At 38.2% G+C, this 21,456-nt stretch overlaps 1 protein-coding gene across 1 annotated transcript in view; it reads right to left on the reverse strand.

Annotated features, from left to right (window-relative positions):
* The window catches only part of ikbkb (inhibitor of nuclear factor kappa B kinase subunit beta), a 79,895-nt gene extending 62,478 nt beyond the window's left edge, over positions 1–17,417 (reverse strand). The window contains exons 1-3 of the mRNA XM_028797573.2: positions 17,242–17,417; positions 3,059–3,199; positions 1,411–1,505 (exon numbers count right to left, since the gene is read on the reverse strand). Of these exons, the coding sequence (XP_028653406.1) occupies positions 1,411–1,505; positions 3,059–3,163 (200 nt within the window). The 5' untranslated portion in view covers positions 3,164–3,199; positions 17,242–17,417. The remainder of the gene's footprint in view (positions 1–1,410; positions 1,506–3,058; positions 3,200–17,241) is intronic.
* Positions 17,418–21,456: the final 4,039 nt, after the last annotated feature.

The following is a 21,456-nucleotide window of genomic DNA, read 5'->3' on the forward strand; positions in this document are numbered from 1 at the left end:
TCCAACCATGCTTGGAAAAATGTACAAGCCAAGGAGATCTCACCACAGTGGCCACAAGATCAAAATGTAAAAAAGGGGTTGGTCATCTTCTTAAAGGAATATTCCATCCATAAATGATATTTTTTGTATCTGTTACTCACTCTGCATTGTTTGTAGTGATGACAAAGACAAAATTTTAATTTCATGCTTTGATGGAGATAATAAAAAAAATACCTGCTAAAACTGACCTCAATGGGGAGCATCTTAAACTGTAAACAATATGAAAAGGTCCATAAGAAAATCTCAATTTACCATTTACAGGAAATTCTCTCTTGGACGGAAATGGAAGTGCACATAAACAGAACTGATCTGTTGAATTAAAGTCGCACCTTACCAACCCCCAATTTGCTGGTCAAGAGATATGCTCATAAATAAGCTTATTCATTGGTTACCATAGTGCTTCATGTGATATCAACACTGCACAGCAGGTGTATAATCAGAGATTAAAAGATAAAACATAAACATGCGGAAGCATTAGCAGATGGAAAGAATGCATCACATTTGTGCATAATGTATATACTTCAACAAGCAGAAGATTAATTCACCTGTGCAATTTCACAAACTGAGGAGAAACGGCTCAGAAGTACTACATTTGATTAAAATGTGAGACATCAGGGTAGCCAAGGAGTATGAAAGACTAATGGCCAATAATGAGGAAGGAGGGCCTTTATTTCAAAAGCTCAGTCACATCTTTGTGCACTTTCCTGTCATGCACAACAGTGTTGGATTTTTTAAAAATGGTTTATCTAACAATATCTTAGTAAAAATATCAATTTAAGACACATTAGCGTATGACTAAATACTTAATAATTGGATCATGAGACATTTATTCATGGATGTTTTGATATCATTTGAGATTTCCGTTTAATCTCAGATGATCACTACAATATAAAAGATCATGTTTTGGGTGCAGTATTCCTCTACTAGGGCGGCATGGTGGCACAGTGGTAGCGCTGCTGCCTCGTAGTAAGGCGACCCGGGTTCGCTTCCCGGGTCCTCCCTGCATGGAGTTTGCATGTCCTCCCCGTGTCTGCATGGGTTTCCTCCGGGTGCTCTGGTTTCCTCCCACAGTCCAAAGCATGCAGGTTAGGTGGATTGGCAATTCTAAATTGGCCCTAGTGTGTGCTTGTTGTGTGGGTGTGTGTGTCCTGCGGTGGGCTGGCACCCTATCCGGGATTGGTTCCTGCCTTGCGCCCTGTGTTGGCTGGGATTGGCTCCAGCAGACCTCCATGACCCTGTAGTTAGGATATAGCGGGTTGGATAATGGATGGATGGATATTCCTTTACTAGCCATCCTCACCATTATAATGAGCTCAAAGATTAACATGCAGAGATGCATCTTTATCTGGACTGTTTAGAGAATGAACTCACCTTTTCATAATTTGAATCTCTAGACACCACCTCTCTCGATTTCTTGGACTCAACTCCTGACGGCACTGTTTGATGGCAATCTGTTCCTCTGTTTCCTTATAAAGAGAAAGTAAAGATATCTCAATGGAGCTTTCACATGTACTCTATACATTACCATATCACCCTTATTCGACAGCCTTTAATGCATTAAGTGTGGCTCGCACAATAAACCAAAGTGCATGGACTAATGTGCTGTCACTCAAACCTAGATCAGTGCCCTTAATGTAACATTTCAGGTAAACACGTTAAGGTTAAGTTGAATGAAATACGCAAGTATTTTTAAACAAATATTTCAAAATCAAGTGTTTCAAATTAGTAAAATGTTCTAAAGCCTACATTACAGTAAATTAGGGTGTTATGAAATAAGCAGTCTTAGGAAACAAACTGTATTTTTTACTCCATTTTTACTCCATTTAATAAGATAAAGGCTTAGGAAGGGTACTTTAACTCTTTAATCCAGGCAATGGGAAAGAAGGTTCAGGGGAATCACTTGAAGGTCTGCCTCCCTTCATGAGTGAACACTTCTATGTCTTTAGAAGTGTGTTTTTGGGGTATAAAACTAAAGCTTGTTGCTGCAAAAGTAGGTAGGAATTTTGCTTGCTACAGAAAGGGGGTATAAACAAAAAGTCAAATGTAATGACGTTTTCCATTAATTCTGAGAAATTAATTCTAAATAAGAAATGACTCTGAAAGAAAACTTGTAGTCACTAAACCTCTAAAGTTCAGATTAACCAAAATCCAAGTTATAGATTTTAAGTGTAGCAGGGAGATGGTATATTAAAGGAAAGGAATAAATAAAAACTATAAAGACATAAAGAACTGCAATACAGAATAAACCACACATTTGGGTATAAATAACTGTAAGCTGTCAGACAGCTTTGGAGTTTAAGTAGTAACAATGAGAAAGTGAATCTGAGAAATCATGGCAATAATAACAATAATCATTTTTATTAAGTGCTTTCCAGTGCTTAGAAAGTTCCATTTGAGCAACCAAATGTGAGGTACCTAAAGAGACTGATCTGGAGTATGGCCCAAGTGAGACAGATAGCTTTACTATTTTGCAAAACACTTGAGTATTTATTTCCTTTTGCAACGCACCTCCCTTCTAATATGGTACTTCTTCCATTACAGTGTATAATATAATTCTAATATAGAGTATCTTGTTTATGCCACGGGCGGCACGGTGGCGCAGTGGGTAGCGCTGCTGCCTCGCAGTTGGGAGATCTGGGGACCTGGGTTCGCTTCCCGGGTCCTCCCGGCGTGGAGTTTGCATGTTCTCCCCGTGTCTGCGTGGGTTTCCTCCGGGCGCTCCGGTTTCCTCCCACAGTCCAAAGACATGCAGGTTAGGTGGATTGGCGATTCTAAATTGGCCCTAGTGTGTGCTTGGTGTGTGGGTGTGTTTGTGTGTGTCCTGCGGTGGGTTGGCACCCTGCCCAGGATTGGTTCCCTGCCTTGTGCCCTGTGTTGGCTGGGATTGGCTCCAGCAGACCCCCGTGACCCTGTGTTCGGATTCAGCGGGTTGGAAAATGGATGGATGGATGTTTATGCCACTGATGATAACCACATTACAAGAATTCTGTTGGTTCAAACAACTCAAAACAGAACTTACCTTGTTCTGCCACCTCATGACATTACCAAAGCCTCCTGTGCCAAGACGCTCCTTCATCTCCCAGGAGCCACAGACCTGGATCTGTTGTGATGGTGGGCGGCTCATTGTGAAGGTACTTCACCCCTGAAAAGTAAGCCCAACCTGTTAAGAGGAAAGAAAATAAAAGTGTCAGAAATTGTTGCAAGACATTCAGAAGATACTAAACCTCTACTGGATTTCAGAACTCTTGTTACAGAAATAAGTTATGTAAATACCATCAGACTTTTAGTACTTGTAGAATTAATCCTCTTTATTCAGATTTTCATGATGTTTTGTGTTAGAAGTTCAATTTATCACAAAGGTCCCACATCATCCTATTGTATGTTGTACACTATTGTTAAGAGTAATACTGTAAGAGAAAAATATACAGTAATCCCTCCTCCATCGCGGGGGTTGCGTTCCAGAGCCACCCGCGAAATAGGAAAATCCGCGAAGTAGAAACCATATGTTTATATGGTTATTTTTATATTGTCATGCTTGGGTCACAGATTTGCGCAGAAACACAGGAGGTTGTAGAGAGATAGGAACGTTATTCAAACACTGCAAACAAACATTTGTCTCTTTTTCAAAAGTTTAAACTGTGCTCCATGACAAGACAGAGATGACAGTTCAGTCTCACAATTAAAAGAATGCAAACATATCTTCCTCTTCAAAGGAGCAAATAAATCAATAGGGCTGTTTGCTTTTAAGTATGCGAAGCACCGCGGCACAAAGCTGTTGAAGGCGGCAGCTCACACCCCCTCCGTCAGGAGCAGAGAGAGACAGATAAAAAAATCAATACGTGCCCTTTGAGCTTTTAAGTATGCGAAGCACCGTGCAGCATACTTAAAAGCTGCACACAGAAGGTAGCAACGTGAAGATAATCTTTCAGCATTTTTAGACGAGCGTCCGTATCGTCTAGGTGTGCGAACAGCCCCCCTGCTCACACCCCCTACGTCAGGATCACAGATTGTCAGCGCAAGAGAGAGAGAAAGAAAAGTAAGTTGGGTAGCTTCTCAGCCATCTGCCAACAGCGTCCCTTGTATGAAATCAACTGGGCAAACCAACTGAGGAAGCATGTACCAGAAATTAAAAGACCCATTGTCCTCAGAAACCCGGGAAGCAGCGAAAAATCCGCGATATATATTTAAATATGCTTACATATAAAATCCGCGATGGAGTGAAGCCGCGAAGGGCGAAGCGCGATATAGCGAGGGATTACTGTACTAAATAAAAGTGTATTTTTGTAACATGGAAGAATTGTGCTTACTTTTTGTTTTCTAAATTTTCACAAAAATCAGAAATTTGTAGTTTTCATGTAATATAGTTTTCATGTAATACTTTAACTTTTTTTACCTTTAGTATTGATCATTACCACTTGTTTAACAAACTTTACACATATCAAAGCAGGACATCTAGCTAAGATTTCCCAGTATACATACTATCTGCTGTAACCATCCTTTTCTTCCAGTAATGACAACAACCAATTTAGACCCAGCAATGAATAGAGTGAGCACAACTAATTACTGTATATCACTTTGGATTAAAAAGGCAGATAAAATTTGGAAATTTCAGTGGAGGATAAAAAAAGAATACAATCTGATAAAATGAAGTCAATGTGCATGTCACCTAATTGTGTAATACTTGGAAATTCTTTTTAAACTGGAATTCCTTATTTAAATGTTATTTCACACAAGCTAGTCTGATTTTATAGGCTGAAGCACACTTTGAACATGAATTGGATTAAGTAGGTTTGAAAATATAAAGTACATGTTGACTTAAGAGTGTGTTTTTTATTCCATCACAGAAAACAACTGTATGCTACAACATACTGGCACAAATTATTTTTTATTACAGAATAAAAGACAATACATTCGATGGGTGGCATTTTATATCAACCGCTGCTTTTCCCAAAAACATAAGTTTGTGCTTTAAGGTTAGGTGTACGATATAGTGTTGCTCTAGGGTAATCTAAAACCCTCTTGAAAGCCTAAAAAAATCAAAACTCTGTCCCCTGAAAACAAATTTTAAACACATGTTATGGTGTTATAAATGACTCAGTACCATTACAGAATTTGCAAGAAAATGTAGCAGCGCATAGACAGGTCTTCACAGGCTGGATGGGAATAGATGTTTGAGTCAGCAAAAAATGGGAGTGATTCTTTTAAATGAGGAAAATATGAGAAACTTTCATAGGGAACAAATTAAGTGCTTGCCATAATGGGACATTATCTTAGCAATAATGAAGAATGTGATGGTGATTGTTGTTGATAACATGATACCAAAGGTGTTCAGGTCAGGAACAGAGCAAAGCTAGCCACATTTGTTTTAGAGGAATTTGAGTCTGTAAGCACAGGAAAATAAAATCACCCATATTATTAGGTTTTTGGAGTATAGATTTGCTGTTTATTGCTATTCAGTACACAAGCCTATTATTACACTGAACTTGAAGTAGTGCTACTGAGACGACTTCAATTCCCAGCAGGCAGCAGCCTTGGGGCACTGATCTGAGTTCACTCTAAGGGGAGTACGCATTTAGAAGGAAAGGATCAGAGAAGAGTAGCAGCAATCCTTCATTAATAATACCTAAGTGATGACGTACACCACAGCAGATTCATTGTATATATTGCACAGTACCAGAGTAATATTTCAATGTTCAGTCCAAAGAGGACCATTGACGGGACCCCTGATTACCATATGGCATTTCACTCACTGCTTCTAGGTAACGACTAGCTTTGTGTAGCAAAGGCCAACATGTTTCAAGACATGAGCAGCTATATTTATTGCTAGAATTTCACTATCTGTAACAAAAGATGTAAACAATCCTGAGGTGGAAGGTAATTCAATCAAATCAAAATCAGTGTAATGCTTTGGTGCAAGTGGCATACAGTAACAATCAATATAATCTTGATACTTACATGTACTGATAAGTGTTGATAAAAGGCAGAAAAGATTGGAGAGGTACTTCATTCCAGTAACTGCAATTAAACCAAGGGAGTAGGAATATGGTTTCATAAACCAAACAATTTTCTTTTCTCTGAGGTAAGTCTTTTAGAAGTGGGACAACTGAATGAAAACAGACTAATTCTGCCTAATATATTGTATATGCATTAAATAGGATGATTAAGAACTCATAGTTAATGTTTCTTCCATATATATTGTGGCAGACCCGGCCAGGACGCCCCTTCGATATATGTTCCAGGAGAGCAACCATGGGCTGCTCAATACCTCCCCCGGGACGCTTGGTGGCAGCATCCCTGGCTGATGGTGATGCCTCGGCTTCCTGCTGGGCTACATGGGAGATGGAGTTCTCCACAGCCCTGTTGGGATCTGGGGTGGCCACCAGGGGGCGCTGCATGGGTCCCTGAGCCCAGCTGGACGAGTCTTTAGCCCCACCCGGAAGTGCAACTGGAAACAGGGGATCAAGCACCTGGAGCATTTCCGGGTGGGCTATAACAGGGGCCTGCAACCATCACTCAGGGGCTAGAGTCGGGAGGAGGAGGACGAAGCTTGACGGGAGGAGTGGTGGTGCCAGAAGGGAGTGTTGTGTTTTTGCTTGTGCTATTTTGGACTGTGTTATGCCTGTGGGGTTCATAGGGAAGATGTGCCCCACAGGTGAAGAAAATAAAGTCTGTGTTTATTTTACACATGCCTCCGTGTGAGTCTGTGCCAGGTTGGGCGCAATATAGCGCCTTATATTACTATATATACACAGTATATACATATATATATATATATCACAATCACAAACAAATACTGTAGCTCTGAAATTTAAAATGTGAATAAACCTTGCTTTACATCCCCCATCTTCAGCTACAACCATATTATCTCAAATTCCCATAAGTTTTTCCCATTTTATTAAAAATAACTAAATTGTCAAAGTCATGGAGGTTTCTCCAACCATATTCAAGAAAATATTCTTTTTTTCTGATAAGTGCATTAAACATATGCACAAACTGATTATTGATAAAAAATACTTTATGTTCTGTCATGTGTCACAATTAAATATTATTGTTCTGATGGTGCTCCACTTATTCGGAAACTCAGAGCATCAATACATTGATATTTTTATTAAAATTAACAAGATTTCTGCCAGAGGACCCTGGGAAACACTTGGAGCATATCTACGTGGGGTCAAATAATATTTTGCTCTTCACAAAAAAGCAGAAACCCAGAAATGCAAGAAAATTAATGACATTTCTAAATTTGAAAATAGGAAATAAACATGCAACACCACCAATTGCTGAGTTTTACGGGAAAAGATTGGCTTTACACACAGAATTTAGTTTATTAAAAAGAGAAACACTTTGTTAAATAATGTCATTCACATTATAAAGAGAGAGAATGTTAAAACGTTAGCACATAAAATATATACACAAGAAGGTCAGAATACTATTGCATAAATGAAACATATCATCGGAATCGAAGTAAACAAACACAGAAAAGTAAAGGACACAGTTAAGTAATAAAATGAGATGCTTCACTCTTTGTAATGTAATGAAAACGACACACTCAATGAAAATCTTTTTTATAAAAAGGATTATTTCAACTTATATTATATTATATTTAAATTGCTGAAGAAACCTTTAACACTCTTTGAAAGTTTAAACACAAATAAAAATCTATAAAGCAAAAAAGCTTTAGCAGTTGTCGAGCAGAATATAAATAAAAAGATTTGGAACACAGAATCAGTAGGCTTTGTGTCCTACGAACCAAGTTACCTGATCTATTCTATAACAGTTCAGTAATTATTTACCGATGCTAATCTTTCTGATCATAAAATAAGTCATTACGATGGCAACTGACAAGAAGAATTCATAATTAATTGCTGAATTACGGTATTTGGGGGTTCATCTAGAGTGCCTCTTTCTCTTGCACGATTTGGCCCAAAAACTAATCAGCACATCGTCATCTCATAGCAGGCTTAAGTTTCAAGTTTGGTGTTTTTCTATCCAGCCGTTTTAGCTCTAGACCATCCTCAAGAAACTGGGACACACAGACACACACCCATCATCGAAATTTTGATTTTTTTCACTATCAAGGGACCCTAAAATGTCAAGATCCATCTAAAACCAGAGATTGAAATCTTTGATGAATTCAAGGCTTTTGCCTACCCTAACCACAACCCCCCCCCCCCCCCAAAAAAAAATTGCTGATAGATTATAGTAGGGGTAGGGTGCAAAGCAAAAAAAAAAAAAACAAAAGCTCTCCATTAATGCTATACAGTATATATTTACAAAAGCCAGAGAGGGAAAAAAAGCTTGTATCTAAAACTCTATTACCATTAGTCAATTTGTGCTTTCCCCAAGAGAAATACCTTGTAGAAATACCAATTACTTTTGAGCCCCTGAAATGAAGGGATTGTGTTAAAAAAATGCTTTCGTTGCCTCACATTTTTATGCAATCGTTTTATTCACCCCACTGAATTACAGCTGAAAGTCTGCACTTCAACTGCATCTTAGTTGTTTCATTTAAAATTCATTGTGGTAATGTACAGAACCAAAATTAGAAAAAAGTTGTCTCTGTCCAAATATTTATGGACCTAACTGTACATTGACTTTTATAAATATACAGTAGATTACTTCTGTATTCACTGAAGATCCAAGGAAAGCTTGTATTTCTCCATCTGTTCTCACTATCTTCTATAGATGCAAACTGCAATTCCATCCTAACTGGTTGCAACACATCCTGGTATGGCACCTGCTCAGCTAAAGATCATAACAAACTGCAAAGAGTGGTGGAGGCGCAGAATTATACCAACACCCACTTGCCTTCTGTTCAGGACATAACACATGCTGTCTTAGAAAGTCAAACATGACTTGTTAAGACTTTAGCCATCCTGCACAGTTGCTCTATTCACTAATCCCTTCTGCTATCACTATGGGAATATTCACACTCATTGATTCTGGGACAGTCTCTATCCACAAGTAATATGATCACTGAACAGTCAGTCATATTAGCAGTGCTATTATGCAAGTTTATTAAATAGCTAGTCATAATAACAAGCGCTCTGTATTCTGGTATATATTGTACGAAATGGTATATGTGTTTAATTTCATGTATTCTGATTTGATTTGAAATACTTTTAACTCCCCAAGGTGAAATTGTCTTTTTACATGACCTTTGGGGATCAGAGTACATGGTCAACCATTGTACAGTGCCCCTGGAGCAATTTTCAGGTTAAAGGCCTTGCTCAAGTGTACAGTATGTTTTTTTGTGTTTATATTACATTACTGTCACTATTCTTAGGAGAAATGCAGATAAGTTATTCTACTACGTAGACCTTATAATAAACTTGAGCTTAAACATGGCCAATAAGATGTAAGTAATATGGCACACGTGTCCCACACTGTTTGCAGTACAAATCAAGAGCAGGTATGCTCAGTCTGGATAACCGGTTACTCAGCCAGTTTATGGAACATACAATTTTGTTTTTCCATTTACTAGATAGCTGTTGAAATGATAGAGAAAGTTCACATAAGAATGACTGGATTTTTTCCACAACCTTTTCAGCTTAAGCAAATGAAAGCTATGAACTGAAATGACAGCCATGCTTAAAAATATAAAATGAGTAAAGTATAGTGACACATGGAACAAAAAAAACTGTTTTAGATCTTAGCACCCTGGGAACCTTCAACTCCCAATTCCCTGATACTTTGGAAACTTAATTAAATTGTTACATTGTGAGATACAGTATATTGGACTAAATTACCTGTTCTCAACCAACTCCATCTTTGAAATATATGTAAAAGAAAAATGCTATAAGTTAAAAACTCAAAATGATCCCTGTATGACAGATTGATTATATCCTTGGGCTGCATAACATTTGGACCACAGGGCAAATCTTCCAGTCCATTAGCACCATGAAAGATCAGTTTATTTCATTGTTAAGATTTACTTCCATCTAAAACTAAATTAAATCAAGGATGCTGCTGTGCTTTATATTTGTTTGTAAAACAGTAATTTTTCTCAGTAAAACTTTGATTGAAACCCCTAGTCCCACACTGAATAAAGGGAAAAGCTGTGCTACGTAGGAAATTGTGTAATCCTGTGTGGCCTGTACCACCCCTACTTTTACCTTAGGTCCTATACTGTACAGCTGGGATTAGTTACAGATCAGACTGTAGGTCCAGACCTCTGCAAAACTGTAATGGAAAAGGTGACTTTAGAAAGGGAATGGATTACTTTGCTGCTGGCTTGCTTCAAAACAACTATTACGATGTGTTAAAATCTTCATAATGTTTACTTCTTGTCATGTTTTTGTATACTTTTATTTACAGAATATGCTGAAGTGACAATTCCTTAAAAACTTTTTTTTGGTTATCTTAAAGTAGTGGCCTCTATGAAAGGTAACATATACAGTAAACATAGATGGATCAATACAAAAATATCTGTTCAACCTGACAAAGTATTATTTGGAATCATCATAAATAGTCACACACCCTGAGAAAGATCAGATGTAAATGACCACAATTAAAAATTCAAGCACTGCTTGCCAAGCTTCACTAAAAATATTTCAGACTTCTCTTCAATGCTCCCTTACGTCTATGAAAACAGAGAACAAACAGCTAAGTTATTGGACTGTAATATATATATATATATATACAGTGGTGTGAAAAACTATTTGCCCCCTTCCTGATTTCTTATTCTTTTGCATGTTTGTCACACAAAATGTTTCTGATCATCAAACACATTTAACCATTAGTCAAATATAACACAAGTAAACACAAAATGCAGTTTGTAAATGGTGGTTTTTATGATTTAGGGAGAAAAAAAAATCCAAACCTACATGGCCCTGTGTGAAAAAGTAATTGCCCCCTGAACCTAATAACTGGTTGGGCCACCCTTAGCAGCAATAACTGCAATCAAGCGTTTGCGATAACTTGCAATGAGTCTTTTACAGCGCTCTGGAGGAATTTTGGCCCACTCATCTTTGCAAAATTGTTGTAATTCAGCTTTATTTGAGGGTTTTCTAGCATGAACCGCCTTTTTAAGGTCATGCCATAGCATCTCAATTGGATTCAGGTCAGGACTTTGACTAGGCCACTCCAAAGTCTTCATTTTGTTTTTCTTCAGCCATTCAGAGGTGGATTTGCTGGTGTGTTTTGGGTCATTGTCCTGTTGCAGCACCCAAGATCGCTTCAGCTTGAGTTGACGAACAGATGGCCGGACATTCTCCTTCAGGATTTTATGGTAGACAGTAGAATTCATGGTTCCATCTATCACAGCAAGCCTTCCAGGTCCTGAAGCAGCAAAACAACCCCAGACCATCACACTACCACCACCATATTTTACTGTTGGTATGATGTTCTTTTTCTGAAATGCTGTGTTCTTTTTACGCCAGATGTAACGGGACATTTGCCTTCCAAAAAGTTCAACTTTTGACTTGGCAATCATTGAGATGTTTCTTAGCAAAATTGAGACGAGCCCTAATGTTCTTTTTGCTTAACAGTGGTTTGCGTCTTGGAAATCTGCCATGCAGGCCGTTTTTGCCCAGTCTCTTTCTTATGGTGGAGTCGTGAACACTGACCTTAATTGAGGCAAGTGAGGCCTGCAGTTCTTTAGACGTTGTCCTGGGGTCTTTTGTGACCTCTCAGATGAGTCGTCTCTGCGCTCTTGGGGTAATTTTGGTCGGCCAGCCACTCCTGGGAAGGTTCACCACTGTTCCATGTTTTTGCCATTTGTGGATAATGGCTCTCACTGTGGTTCGCTGGAGTCCCAAAGCTTTAGAAATGGCTTTATAACCTTTACCAGACTGATAGATCTCAATTACTTCTGTTCTCATTTGTTCCTGAATTTCTTTGGATCTTGGCATGATGTCTAGCTTTTGAGGTGCTTTTGGTCTACTTCTCTGTGTCAGGCAGCTCCTATTTAAGTGATTTCTTGATTGAAACAGGTGTGGCAGTAATCAGGCCTGGGGGTGGCTACGGAAATTGAACTCAGGTGTGATACACCACAGTTAGGTTATTTTTTAACAAGGGGGCAATTACTTTTTCACACAGGGCCATGTAGGTTTGGATTTTTTTTCTCCCTAAATAATAAACACCATCATTTAAAAACTGCATTTTGTGTTTACTTGTGTTATATTTGACTAATGGTTAAATGTGTTTGATGATCAGAAACATTTTGTGTGACAAACATGCAAAAGAATAAGAAATCAGGAAGGGGGCAAATAGTTTTTCACACCACTGTGTATATATATATTATATATATATATATATATATATATATATATATATATATATATATATATATATATATATATATATATATATACACATACCTCTGTCACTTCAGACTTATACAGTCACTTACATTTTCAATTGTACTGAGAGACTTCATCAATAAAACATTATCTGCAAAATTCTATTCCCTATTGGGATGCATCAATAAATGTACAGATACTACAATGACATAAAAAGCAAGGTTGTGCAAATTAAAAATGATATTTTAAATCTTCTACAGAGAATATTAAAACAAGAGAAATTTGACAAATGTGAATAAACAAAGTAATTATTCCATCAAGATGGCTTAGCTGGCTAAGGGTTCCAAATATCTTACCAAGATACTCCTTAAAAGTTACGAAGGATTCCAATTCAATTACATGACTCCAGAATTTATTCCAGATTGCAACAATCTTTTCCATTAAAAATTGCTTCCTATTTTCTTTGTGCAAGACACTTCCTTTAATTTCTGCTAGTATTTTTCAAGTAGGTCTATTTAACTTAAAGTATTACTAAAGAAATGGAAAGCCAACGAAGATGGGACAAAACTAGAGTAATATGTCTTGAAATCTTCAGCCAGTTACAAGAGTGACTACAAAATTTCGTGCCAAATGAAGTTTTAAAGGGTTACGGTAAACCACTATAGAGACTAACCAAGATATTATAAAAGAATGGATAGACGTTTTAGCTGTTGCAAACTCTACAGTTAAAACTGTGCAACATTTTCTAAGCTAAAAGTGTAGCAATATAAAAACAAGGTTTATTTAAATTTCACGGACAAGTTCTCCTTAAAAATAAAACAGTATATTTTTCATTATCTCGCAGGTAATTAGTCAATAACTCTCAAGCAGTAAAGACTGAAAACAACCAGGGGTTGGGCTATCTTGACATTCAAAAACCATCACTTGATTAATACTGCATGTCTGAGAATTTCTGAAACATAATCTTTGCTGAACCTCTCAATGCATTTGAGACTTCTTATATTCTACTCAGAACACTGGTGGCAACTCATCTGCCCTGAACCTCTTATACCTCGAGAGTCAATCTGAACTTTACTTTTGCTCGCTTTGACCTATTGAAATTCTCTAGTTATGCCTCAAATAATATCTAATTACTCCCAATACCCATCTGTGTCACAGGTGCACAAAAACTGCACTTTAGTTATATTTCCACTACTACTAAACCCTTTGTTCCACTTTAGATCATTGGACAAATTTCAGTGAGAACAGGCCTTTCAGCCCAAGAAAGCTTGCCAATCCTATCCAACGTATTTCTCCAAGCTAACACCAAATCAAGTCTTGTAGGTCCCTGAAGTACTTGCTTATACTGAAAAGATTCAACTCCTTCAATTTTTCCTCATAACTCCTAAATTTGGAGTCATGGAATCAGGTTAGTTGTTCTTCATTGGACTTTTTCTATCCTGGAGAAACAAAACCACATGCAGTACTCCATCTGGGGCCTCGCCACTGCATTATACAGCTTTGGTATATCCATCTTTGATTGAACTCTATGCATTGTGCTAAAAAATCTAACATCCTATGAGCCTTCTTAATCGCTTTGCACCATGTCTAGATGTAAAAGCCCCAATAAGTTGTATTAATTTTGACCTGTGCCCTCCATATTATGACTCCATATATACAATTTCTGTTCACAATCCTTTCAAAATACAGTATGTCACAATCCCTCATGGTTTCTTCTAAAATTGATTGGATCCTTACAATTGTTTTGGGTTTCTTGAAGTTTCTTTCTAGGGCCATTTTTAACAGAATTGTTCGTATCTTCAGGGGGGTAATAACACAGTTTGAAATGTGCCATTTTAACATATAGTAATGAAATGTTTATGGCAGAAATATATATTTAAAGAGATGTGGTTTTAGAGTGGTATGGTGGGACTGTGGTTATCACTGCTGTCACGCTGCTCTAGTTTCAAATCCTGTTTGAGTCAACTGGAGACAGCGTATACTCTTCATGGCTATGTGGGTTTTTCTCCACCTTATTAATTTTTCTCCCATATACCAAAGAAAACTAAAACTGTCAATAAATGAGTCAAGTGGTGTATGAGTGGTTATACCTGGCAATGGAATGACACCTCATCCCACTTGCTGCCTTCAGCATGATGCTACCAAAATAGCTCCACACAAACATTTTTTAAGCAGGTTCACTAAATAGAGAAATGGAATTATCTTTCTTTGTAGTTCTTCACCTAATATTAATTATTAATTAATTAATAATTAATTAATAACTAACATTAGTGCAATAAAATAGCAATGTGAGATATAAAACTAAATATTTATGTCTATTTTAGGACCACCAACTTATCCAGCATTAGGGGATTCAGCAGCCAAAAACCTATCCCAAAAGAAATATCCTCCAAAGGGCCTAGAGATTCAGGACCTGAACATGTGTATCAGCAGTGAATGATTTTGGAAATGGTTGCCTCTTGACATTTTAGTGCAATCGACTGGTCTAACATTAGGACTGGAATAGGACACCAATTCAAATATGGGGAGAACATGTAAATTCTGTAAAGAAGGCCCAAAAAGGAACTAAAATTCTGTTTTTTTAATCTGACCGCTGCTACAAATGACACACCAGACAATAAACTATTAAGATTTGACCATTTTGTGTGGGTAATGTGATTGATATAAGGTAGAAACAGGTGTAAACTGTTATAGTAGAAGATAACAAAATTATTTTGACAATAACAGGCCATTTAGCCCAATAAAGCTTTCTACTCCTATCCAGCTAATTTCTCCAAAATAATATCAAGTCAAGTTTTGAAGGTCCCTAAAGTCCTGTGGTCCACCACGTTACTTGGTAACGTATTCCAAGTGTCTGTGGTTCTCTCTGTGAAGAAAAACTTCCTTAAGTTCGTGCGTAATTTATGCTTACAAGTTTCCAACTGTGCCCCCATGTTCTTGTTGAACTAATTTTAAAGTAACAGTCTTGATCCACTGGACTTATTCCCTTCTAATTCCCTTCGTAGTTTTAAGCACTTCAATCATGTCTTCACTTAATCCCCTTTGGCTTAAACTGAAAAGTCTCAGCGCTTTTAATCTTTCCTCATAACTCATCAGCTGTGCTCCTGGAATCAGCCCAGTCACTTTAATCTGGACGTTTTTCTAACAGTGCTGTCTTTTTTGGGGCGAAGACATGCTAGTGTGTTATAAAGTTAGATTAAGCATAACCTCCTATTCTACACATGGTGCTATGTAACCTAACATTCTGATTGCCTTCTTAATGGCTTCTGAACTCTGTCTGGAGGTTAATCGTGCAGAGTCCACTATGACATTTAAATCCTTCTCATAAACAGTATTTTCAGTTTTCACCTATTGTATATTTGAATTCAACATTTTTATTCCCCACATTACTTTAAATTTCATCTGATACAAAAGTAAGTAACCTGCACAAGCATGTAGGCTGTCCAAGTCCCTCTGTAATTATTCAACAGATTTTACATTATCTGCCAATCAACCTGTTTGGTATTATCTGTAAACTAAGCCAGCATGTTGATTATATTCCTATTCAAATAATTTATGTATATTAAAAAATAGAAGCAGCCCCAGCACTGACGGATACCACTCTTAACATCACCCAATTCTGATAAGGTTCCTCAGACCGTAACCCTGTACATCCAGGGTTTTAGCCAATTCTTCACCCATCTACACACAACAACTTAAGCTCCCAATTCTTTTAGATTGATGCCCAACCTCTCATGTGGGACCTTATCAAATGCTTTCTGTAAATCAGGATAAATAATATTATACGCTCCAATCTGGTCCTCACAGCATTCCAGCATGTTAGTAAGTCATGACTTCACGATCTTAACCCATGTTGACTATTCAGTCTAACTTCTGTTCTTGCAATGTGTTGCTCAATCTTTTCCTTAATAATTCCTTCCATTAATTAACCAGTGATGTACATTGAATTTTACTGTCTTATAGTGAATCTACCCAATCAATCTTTTTATATAATGGGATAATATTTGCCATTTTCCAGTCCTTGGAAACTTCCCCAGCACTCAGTGACTTTCTTAAAATATGCATGAAGGGTTTATATATATATTCACTATCTTCCTTAAGTACTTGGTTCTATAACTGAAAATGAAATTGAAAGTGTATCAATGGTGTTTAGCAGCATAATGAAAATATAAGAAAAGATTTAACTTATATGATGAACATGTATGTATCCACCCTAAACCAATCAAACCCAAGCTCAAGGTCACAGGAAGTTGGACCTGGTTGGTGGCATCAGTTGATGCAAGGCAAGAACAACTGAATAGTGCAGGGAAATCTCATAGCACACCAGTACTTACTCAATCTGACAAATTTGTATAACAAGAAAGTCTTTGAGATGTGTGAGAAAAACTGAACAACCCAGAGAAAAACAACAGGTGCACAGAAAAATGTCACCTCACTTACATGTGGGTCTGCTCTTTTCTGTACTTAACAAATGGCTTATCTGTGTACTCAAGTTATTGTATTCATGCTTGGAAAAACAAAAATATGTTGTGCTGGACTCGGACATTTGTGAAAGCTCATCAGCGTGACAAGTACTGCGCAGTCCAATCACGGCTTCAATATTCTAGCAAGGCAACGCAATCTCGCAGTAAGAAATGAGTTAAGTATTTAGAAGGAATATTGAAACCAGCAAAAAATGAGTTAATCGGTCAGTGAGAAAGTACAACGTGTGTAAACTGTGTACAGTACCTGCATCCGGACTGCTAATTTTTACGCACTTTAACCTATCCTCATATCCTATCTTGTCCCAAACAACCCAGAACTTGATTAGCAACCCATTTCTACCCCTACTCCTGGGATCTCATATCTGTTAAAATGAGGTAATATAGTGACACTAAGAACCTAACAAAACTCTGCCGAGGTCACCCACTACTTGCCCTCAGCCCATCTGTTCAATTCCGGTCTGCCGACTTTGTCTTACCTCAAAGCGAACGCATAGTAGCCCTCACTGCGAGCTGCTCTCCATTATAGTGTGTAATTCAATGAAAGAAATAAATGCGTCTTGTTTCCGCATTCAAAAACACAAACAAAACATTGACAAATTTCTTCCGCCCGTTCGCCGCTCGGCTACTTCCTGAAACTGTACGTGACGTGCGCGTCCCCGACGCTCAACACAGCACCGCGCGTCCCCGAATCTGACTGACTCCTGGCGGAGGAGTTGCTGGAGCATCCGAGGTTAAGGCTGGGAGCACGGGCACTGAAGACGAAACATCTCAGGATTCCAAGCTCTCGAAGAAACCAAAATCACCTTCTACATTAGCGCTTCCCATGATGAATATTTGTTTAATATATTCGCATTCTTAATGTGAGGCAAGTTGAGGTTTTGCGACTTAATATTTAATACTAGCACAAATGAATTGAAAATAAGTTAATGTTTTGAAAGTGACGCTAGCCGGCGTTACCGGCCCGTTTTTGGTTTCTTATAACAATGATAATTCTTTTGTCTACTTCCGTGAGGGGTCTCCACAGCTGATCATTTCTTCCATATCCTCCTATCCTCTGCATCTATCCATTTTATTTGTAAGCGCCTTTCATGACACTGTCCGTGAGTTAAAGTTAAGTTAAAACATAGAAAAAAATCAAATAAATAAGTCAGTCAAAATTAAAAACAAGGGTGGCGCAGTGGGTAGCGCTGCTGCCTCGCAGTTGGGTGATCTGGGAACCTGAGTTTGCATGTTCTCCCCGTGTTTGCGTGGGTTTCCTCCGGGCGCTCCGGTTTCCTCCCACGGTCCAAAGACATGCAGGTTAGGTGGATTGGCGATTCTAAATTGGCCCTAGTGTGTGCTTGGTGTGTTTGTGTGTGTCCTGTGGTGGGTTGGCACCCTGCCCAGGGATGTTTCCTGCCTTGTGCCCTGTGTTGGCTGGGATTGGCTCCAGCAGACCCCCGTGACCCTGTGTTAGGATTCAGCGGGTTAGAAAATGGATGGATGGATGGATGGAAAATTAAAAACAAATAAAGGAGACTGTCTACAATAAAGAGACAGGGATGTCCATGATCTGGATGCTACAGAACTAAAAGTATCGATCGGCCAGTGATTTGCATTTAGTGTGCACGACAAGAAATTCAACATTGGATGACCTTAAATTGTGACGGGATGTGTAGTATTGTTAACATGTTAGAAATATAGATAGGACAATTGCCATAGACACCTTTATTTGTTAACAAAAGAATCATATAAGAGGTTCAATATTTAACAGGCAGCCAATGCAAAAAAGTCCGTGAAATAGTTATATGTTCCTAAGGTTTAGCATGCGTTAAAATCGGACTGAATAATTATATACAGTGGTGTGAAAAACTATTTGCCCCCTTCCTGATTTCTTATTCTTTTGCATGTTTGTCAAACAAAATGTTTCTGATCATCAAACACATTTAACCATTAGTCAAATATAACACAAGTAAACACAAAATGCAGTTTTTAAATGATGGTTTTTATTATTTAGGGAGAAAAAAAATCCAAACCTACATGGCCCTGTGTGAAAAAGTAATTGCCCCCTTGTTAAAAAATAACCTAACTGTGGTGTATCACACCTGAGTTCAATTTCCGTAGCCACCCCCAGGCCTGATTACTGCCACACCTGTTTCAATCAAGAAATCACTTAAATAGGAGCTGCCTGACACAGAGAAGTAGACCAAAAGCACCTCAAAAGCTAGACATCATGCCAAGATCCAAAGAAATTCAGGAACAAATGAGAACAGAAGTAATTGAGATCTATCAGTCTGGTAAAGGTTATAAAGCCATTTCTAAAGCTTTGGGACTCCAGCGAACCACAGTGAGAGCCATTATCCACAAATGGCAAAAACATGGAACAGTGGTGAACCTTCCCAGGAGTGGCCGGCCGACCAAAATTACCCCAACAGCGCAGAGACGACTCATCCGAGAGGTCACAAAAGACCCCAGGACAACGTCTAAAGAACTGCAGGCCTCACTTGCCTCAATTAAGGTCAGTGTTCACGACTCCACCATAAGAAAGAGACTGGGCAAAAACGGCCTGCATGGCAGATGTCCAAGATGCAAACCACTGTTAAGCAAAAAGAACATTAGGGCTCGTCTCAATTTTGCTAAGAAACATCTCAATGATTGCCAAGACTTTTGGGAAAATACCTTGTGGACTGATGAGACAAAAGTTGAACTTTTTGGAAGGCAAATGTCCCGTTACATCTGGCGTATAAGGAACACAGCATTTCAGAAAAAGAACATCATACCAACAGTAAAATATGGTGGTGGTAGTGTGATGGTCTGGGGTTGTTTTGCTGCTTCAGGACCTGGAAGGCTTGCTGTGATAGATGGAACCATGAATTCTACTGTCTACCAAAAAATCCTGAAGGAGAATGTCCGGCCATCTGTTCGTCAACTTAAGCTGAAGCGATCTTGGGTGCTGCAACAGGACAATGACCCAAAACACACCAGCAAATCCACCTCTGAATGGCTGAAGAAAAACAAAATGAAGACTTTGGAGTGGCCTAGTCAAAGTCCTGACCTGAATCCAATTGAGATGCTATGGCATGACCTTAAAAAGGCGGTTCATGCTAGAAAACCCTCAAATAAAGCTGAATTACAACAATTTTGCAAAGATGAGTGGGCCAAAATTCCTCCAGAGCGCTGTAAAAGACTCATTGCAAGTTATCGCAAACGCTTGATTGCAGTTATTGCTGCTAAGGGTGGCCCAACCAGTTATTAGGTTCAGGGGGCAATTACTTTTTCACACAGGGCCATGTAGGTTTGGATTTTTTTTTTCTCCCTAAATAATAAAAACCACCATTTACAAACTGCATTTTGTGTTTACTTGTGTTATATTTGACTAATGGTTAAATGTGTTTGATGATCAGAAACATTTTGTGTGCCAAACATGCAAAAGAATAAGAAATCAGGAAGGGGGCAAATAGTTTTTCACACCACTGTACATGTTGTAGTCTATTTAAGGCATTGCCTTAAACACCAAAGAGCATAGCATTACAATAATCAAGCCAAGAGATGACAAAACCATGAACAAGTATTTGAGTGACATGATCAGTGAGAGAATGGCTGATTTGAAAAATGTTCTTCAGCTGAAAAAGAGCAGATCTGCTAAGATTTTTAACATGGGATTCAAACAACAGATGTGGTTATTTGATAGATAAGAGGCCAAGTCTATTTTAAGAGAGTTCCAGATTACAATAAAAACATTCCCAGTACAAACTAAAATCAAGTATATAAAATATAAATAATGTTGTTGCCAAAAGGAATTGCTGGACACAACGATAAGGGATAACTTGTACAAAATCTCAAAAAGACACATGAAGAATAATGTTGAAAACAACATGAAGTTTGGTTGTAATATATTGAGAGTGGACCCCCCAGTCCTAATTTCAATGCCTGTGCTTTTAAAGTTAAGTTGAGTGTGCTGTCAGGATGACAAATACTTGTGATACAGTTTAGGTGATATCTAAAACTAAGTTTTACATCTTTTTTTTTTTTTTTTTTTAAGAACCCCCTGTCTTAACCAGCATAAGACATTTGACAGCTAAAAGCCTATTCCAACCGCAGTGGTCTCTTGAGGTTTCAGGACCTGAACCTATCAATAGACACTAAATCATTTTGGAATTGGATGCCTCTTGTTATTTTAGTGCAGTTAATTACCCTAACATCCAACCATCCATTTTCCAACCCACTGAATCCGAACACAGGGTCACGGGGGTCTGCTGGAGCCAATCCCAGCCAACACAGGGCACAAGGCAGGAACCAATCCTGGGCAGGGTGCCAACCCACCGCAGTACCCTAACATTGATACTGTAAAAAAAAAACTCCAACTCGAATATGGGGAGAACATTACAATTCTACAAATGGCCCAAACAAGAACTAAAGTGTCATTGTTAAGAGCAAAAAGATTACTTATCAGGTAAACTATTAAGATTAAGACAGTATTTCCTATTTTCAGTATGTAGTGGGGTGGATATTAGGTAGAAACATGTATAAACTGTTATAACCCAAATGGAACTGAAAATATATATTTGGAGTGTAAGAACAAATTGAAATTGTAAGAAGTTATTTATTCTATTTGAAGAACATGTATGCACAGTATCCTTCCCAAACCAACCTAATTCAAGTTCTGGTCACAGGAAGCTAGAGATGTTATTGGCATCAGTGGATGCAAGGCA

Source organism: Erpetoichthys calabaricus, chromosome 1 (assembly GCF_900747795.2).
Source record: "Erpetoichthys calabaricus chromosome 1, fErpCal1.3, whole genome shotgun sequence".
NCBI classification, from domain to species: domain Eukaryota; kingdom Metazoa; phylum Chordata; class Cladistia; order Polypteriformes; family Polypteridae; genus Erpetoichthys; species Erpetoichthys calabaricus.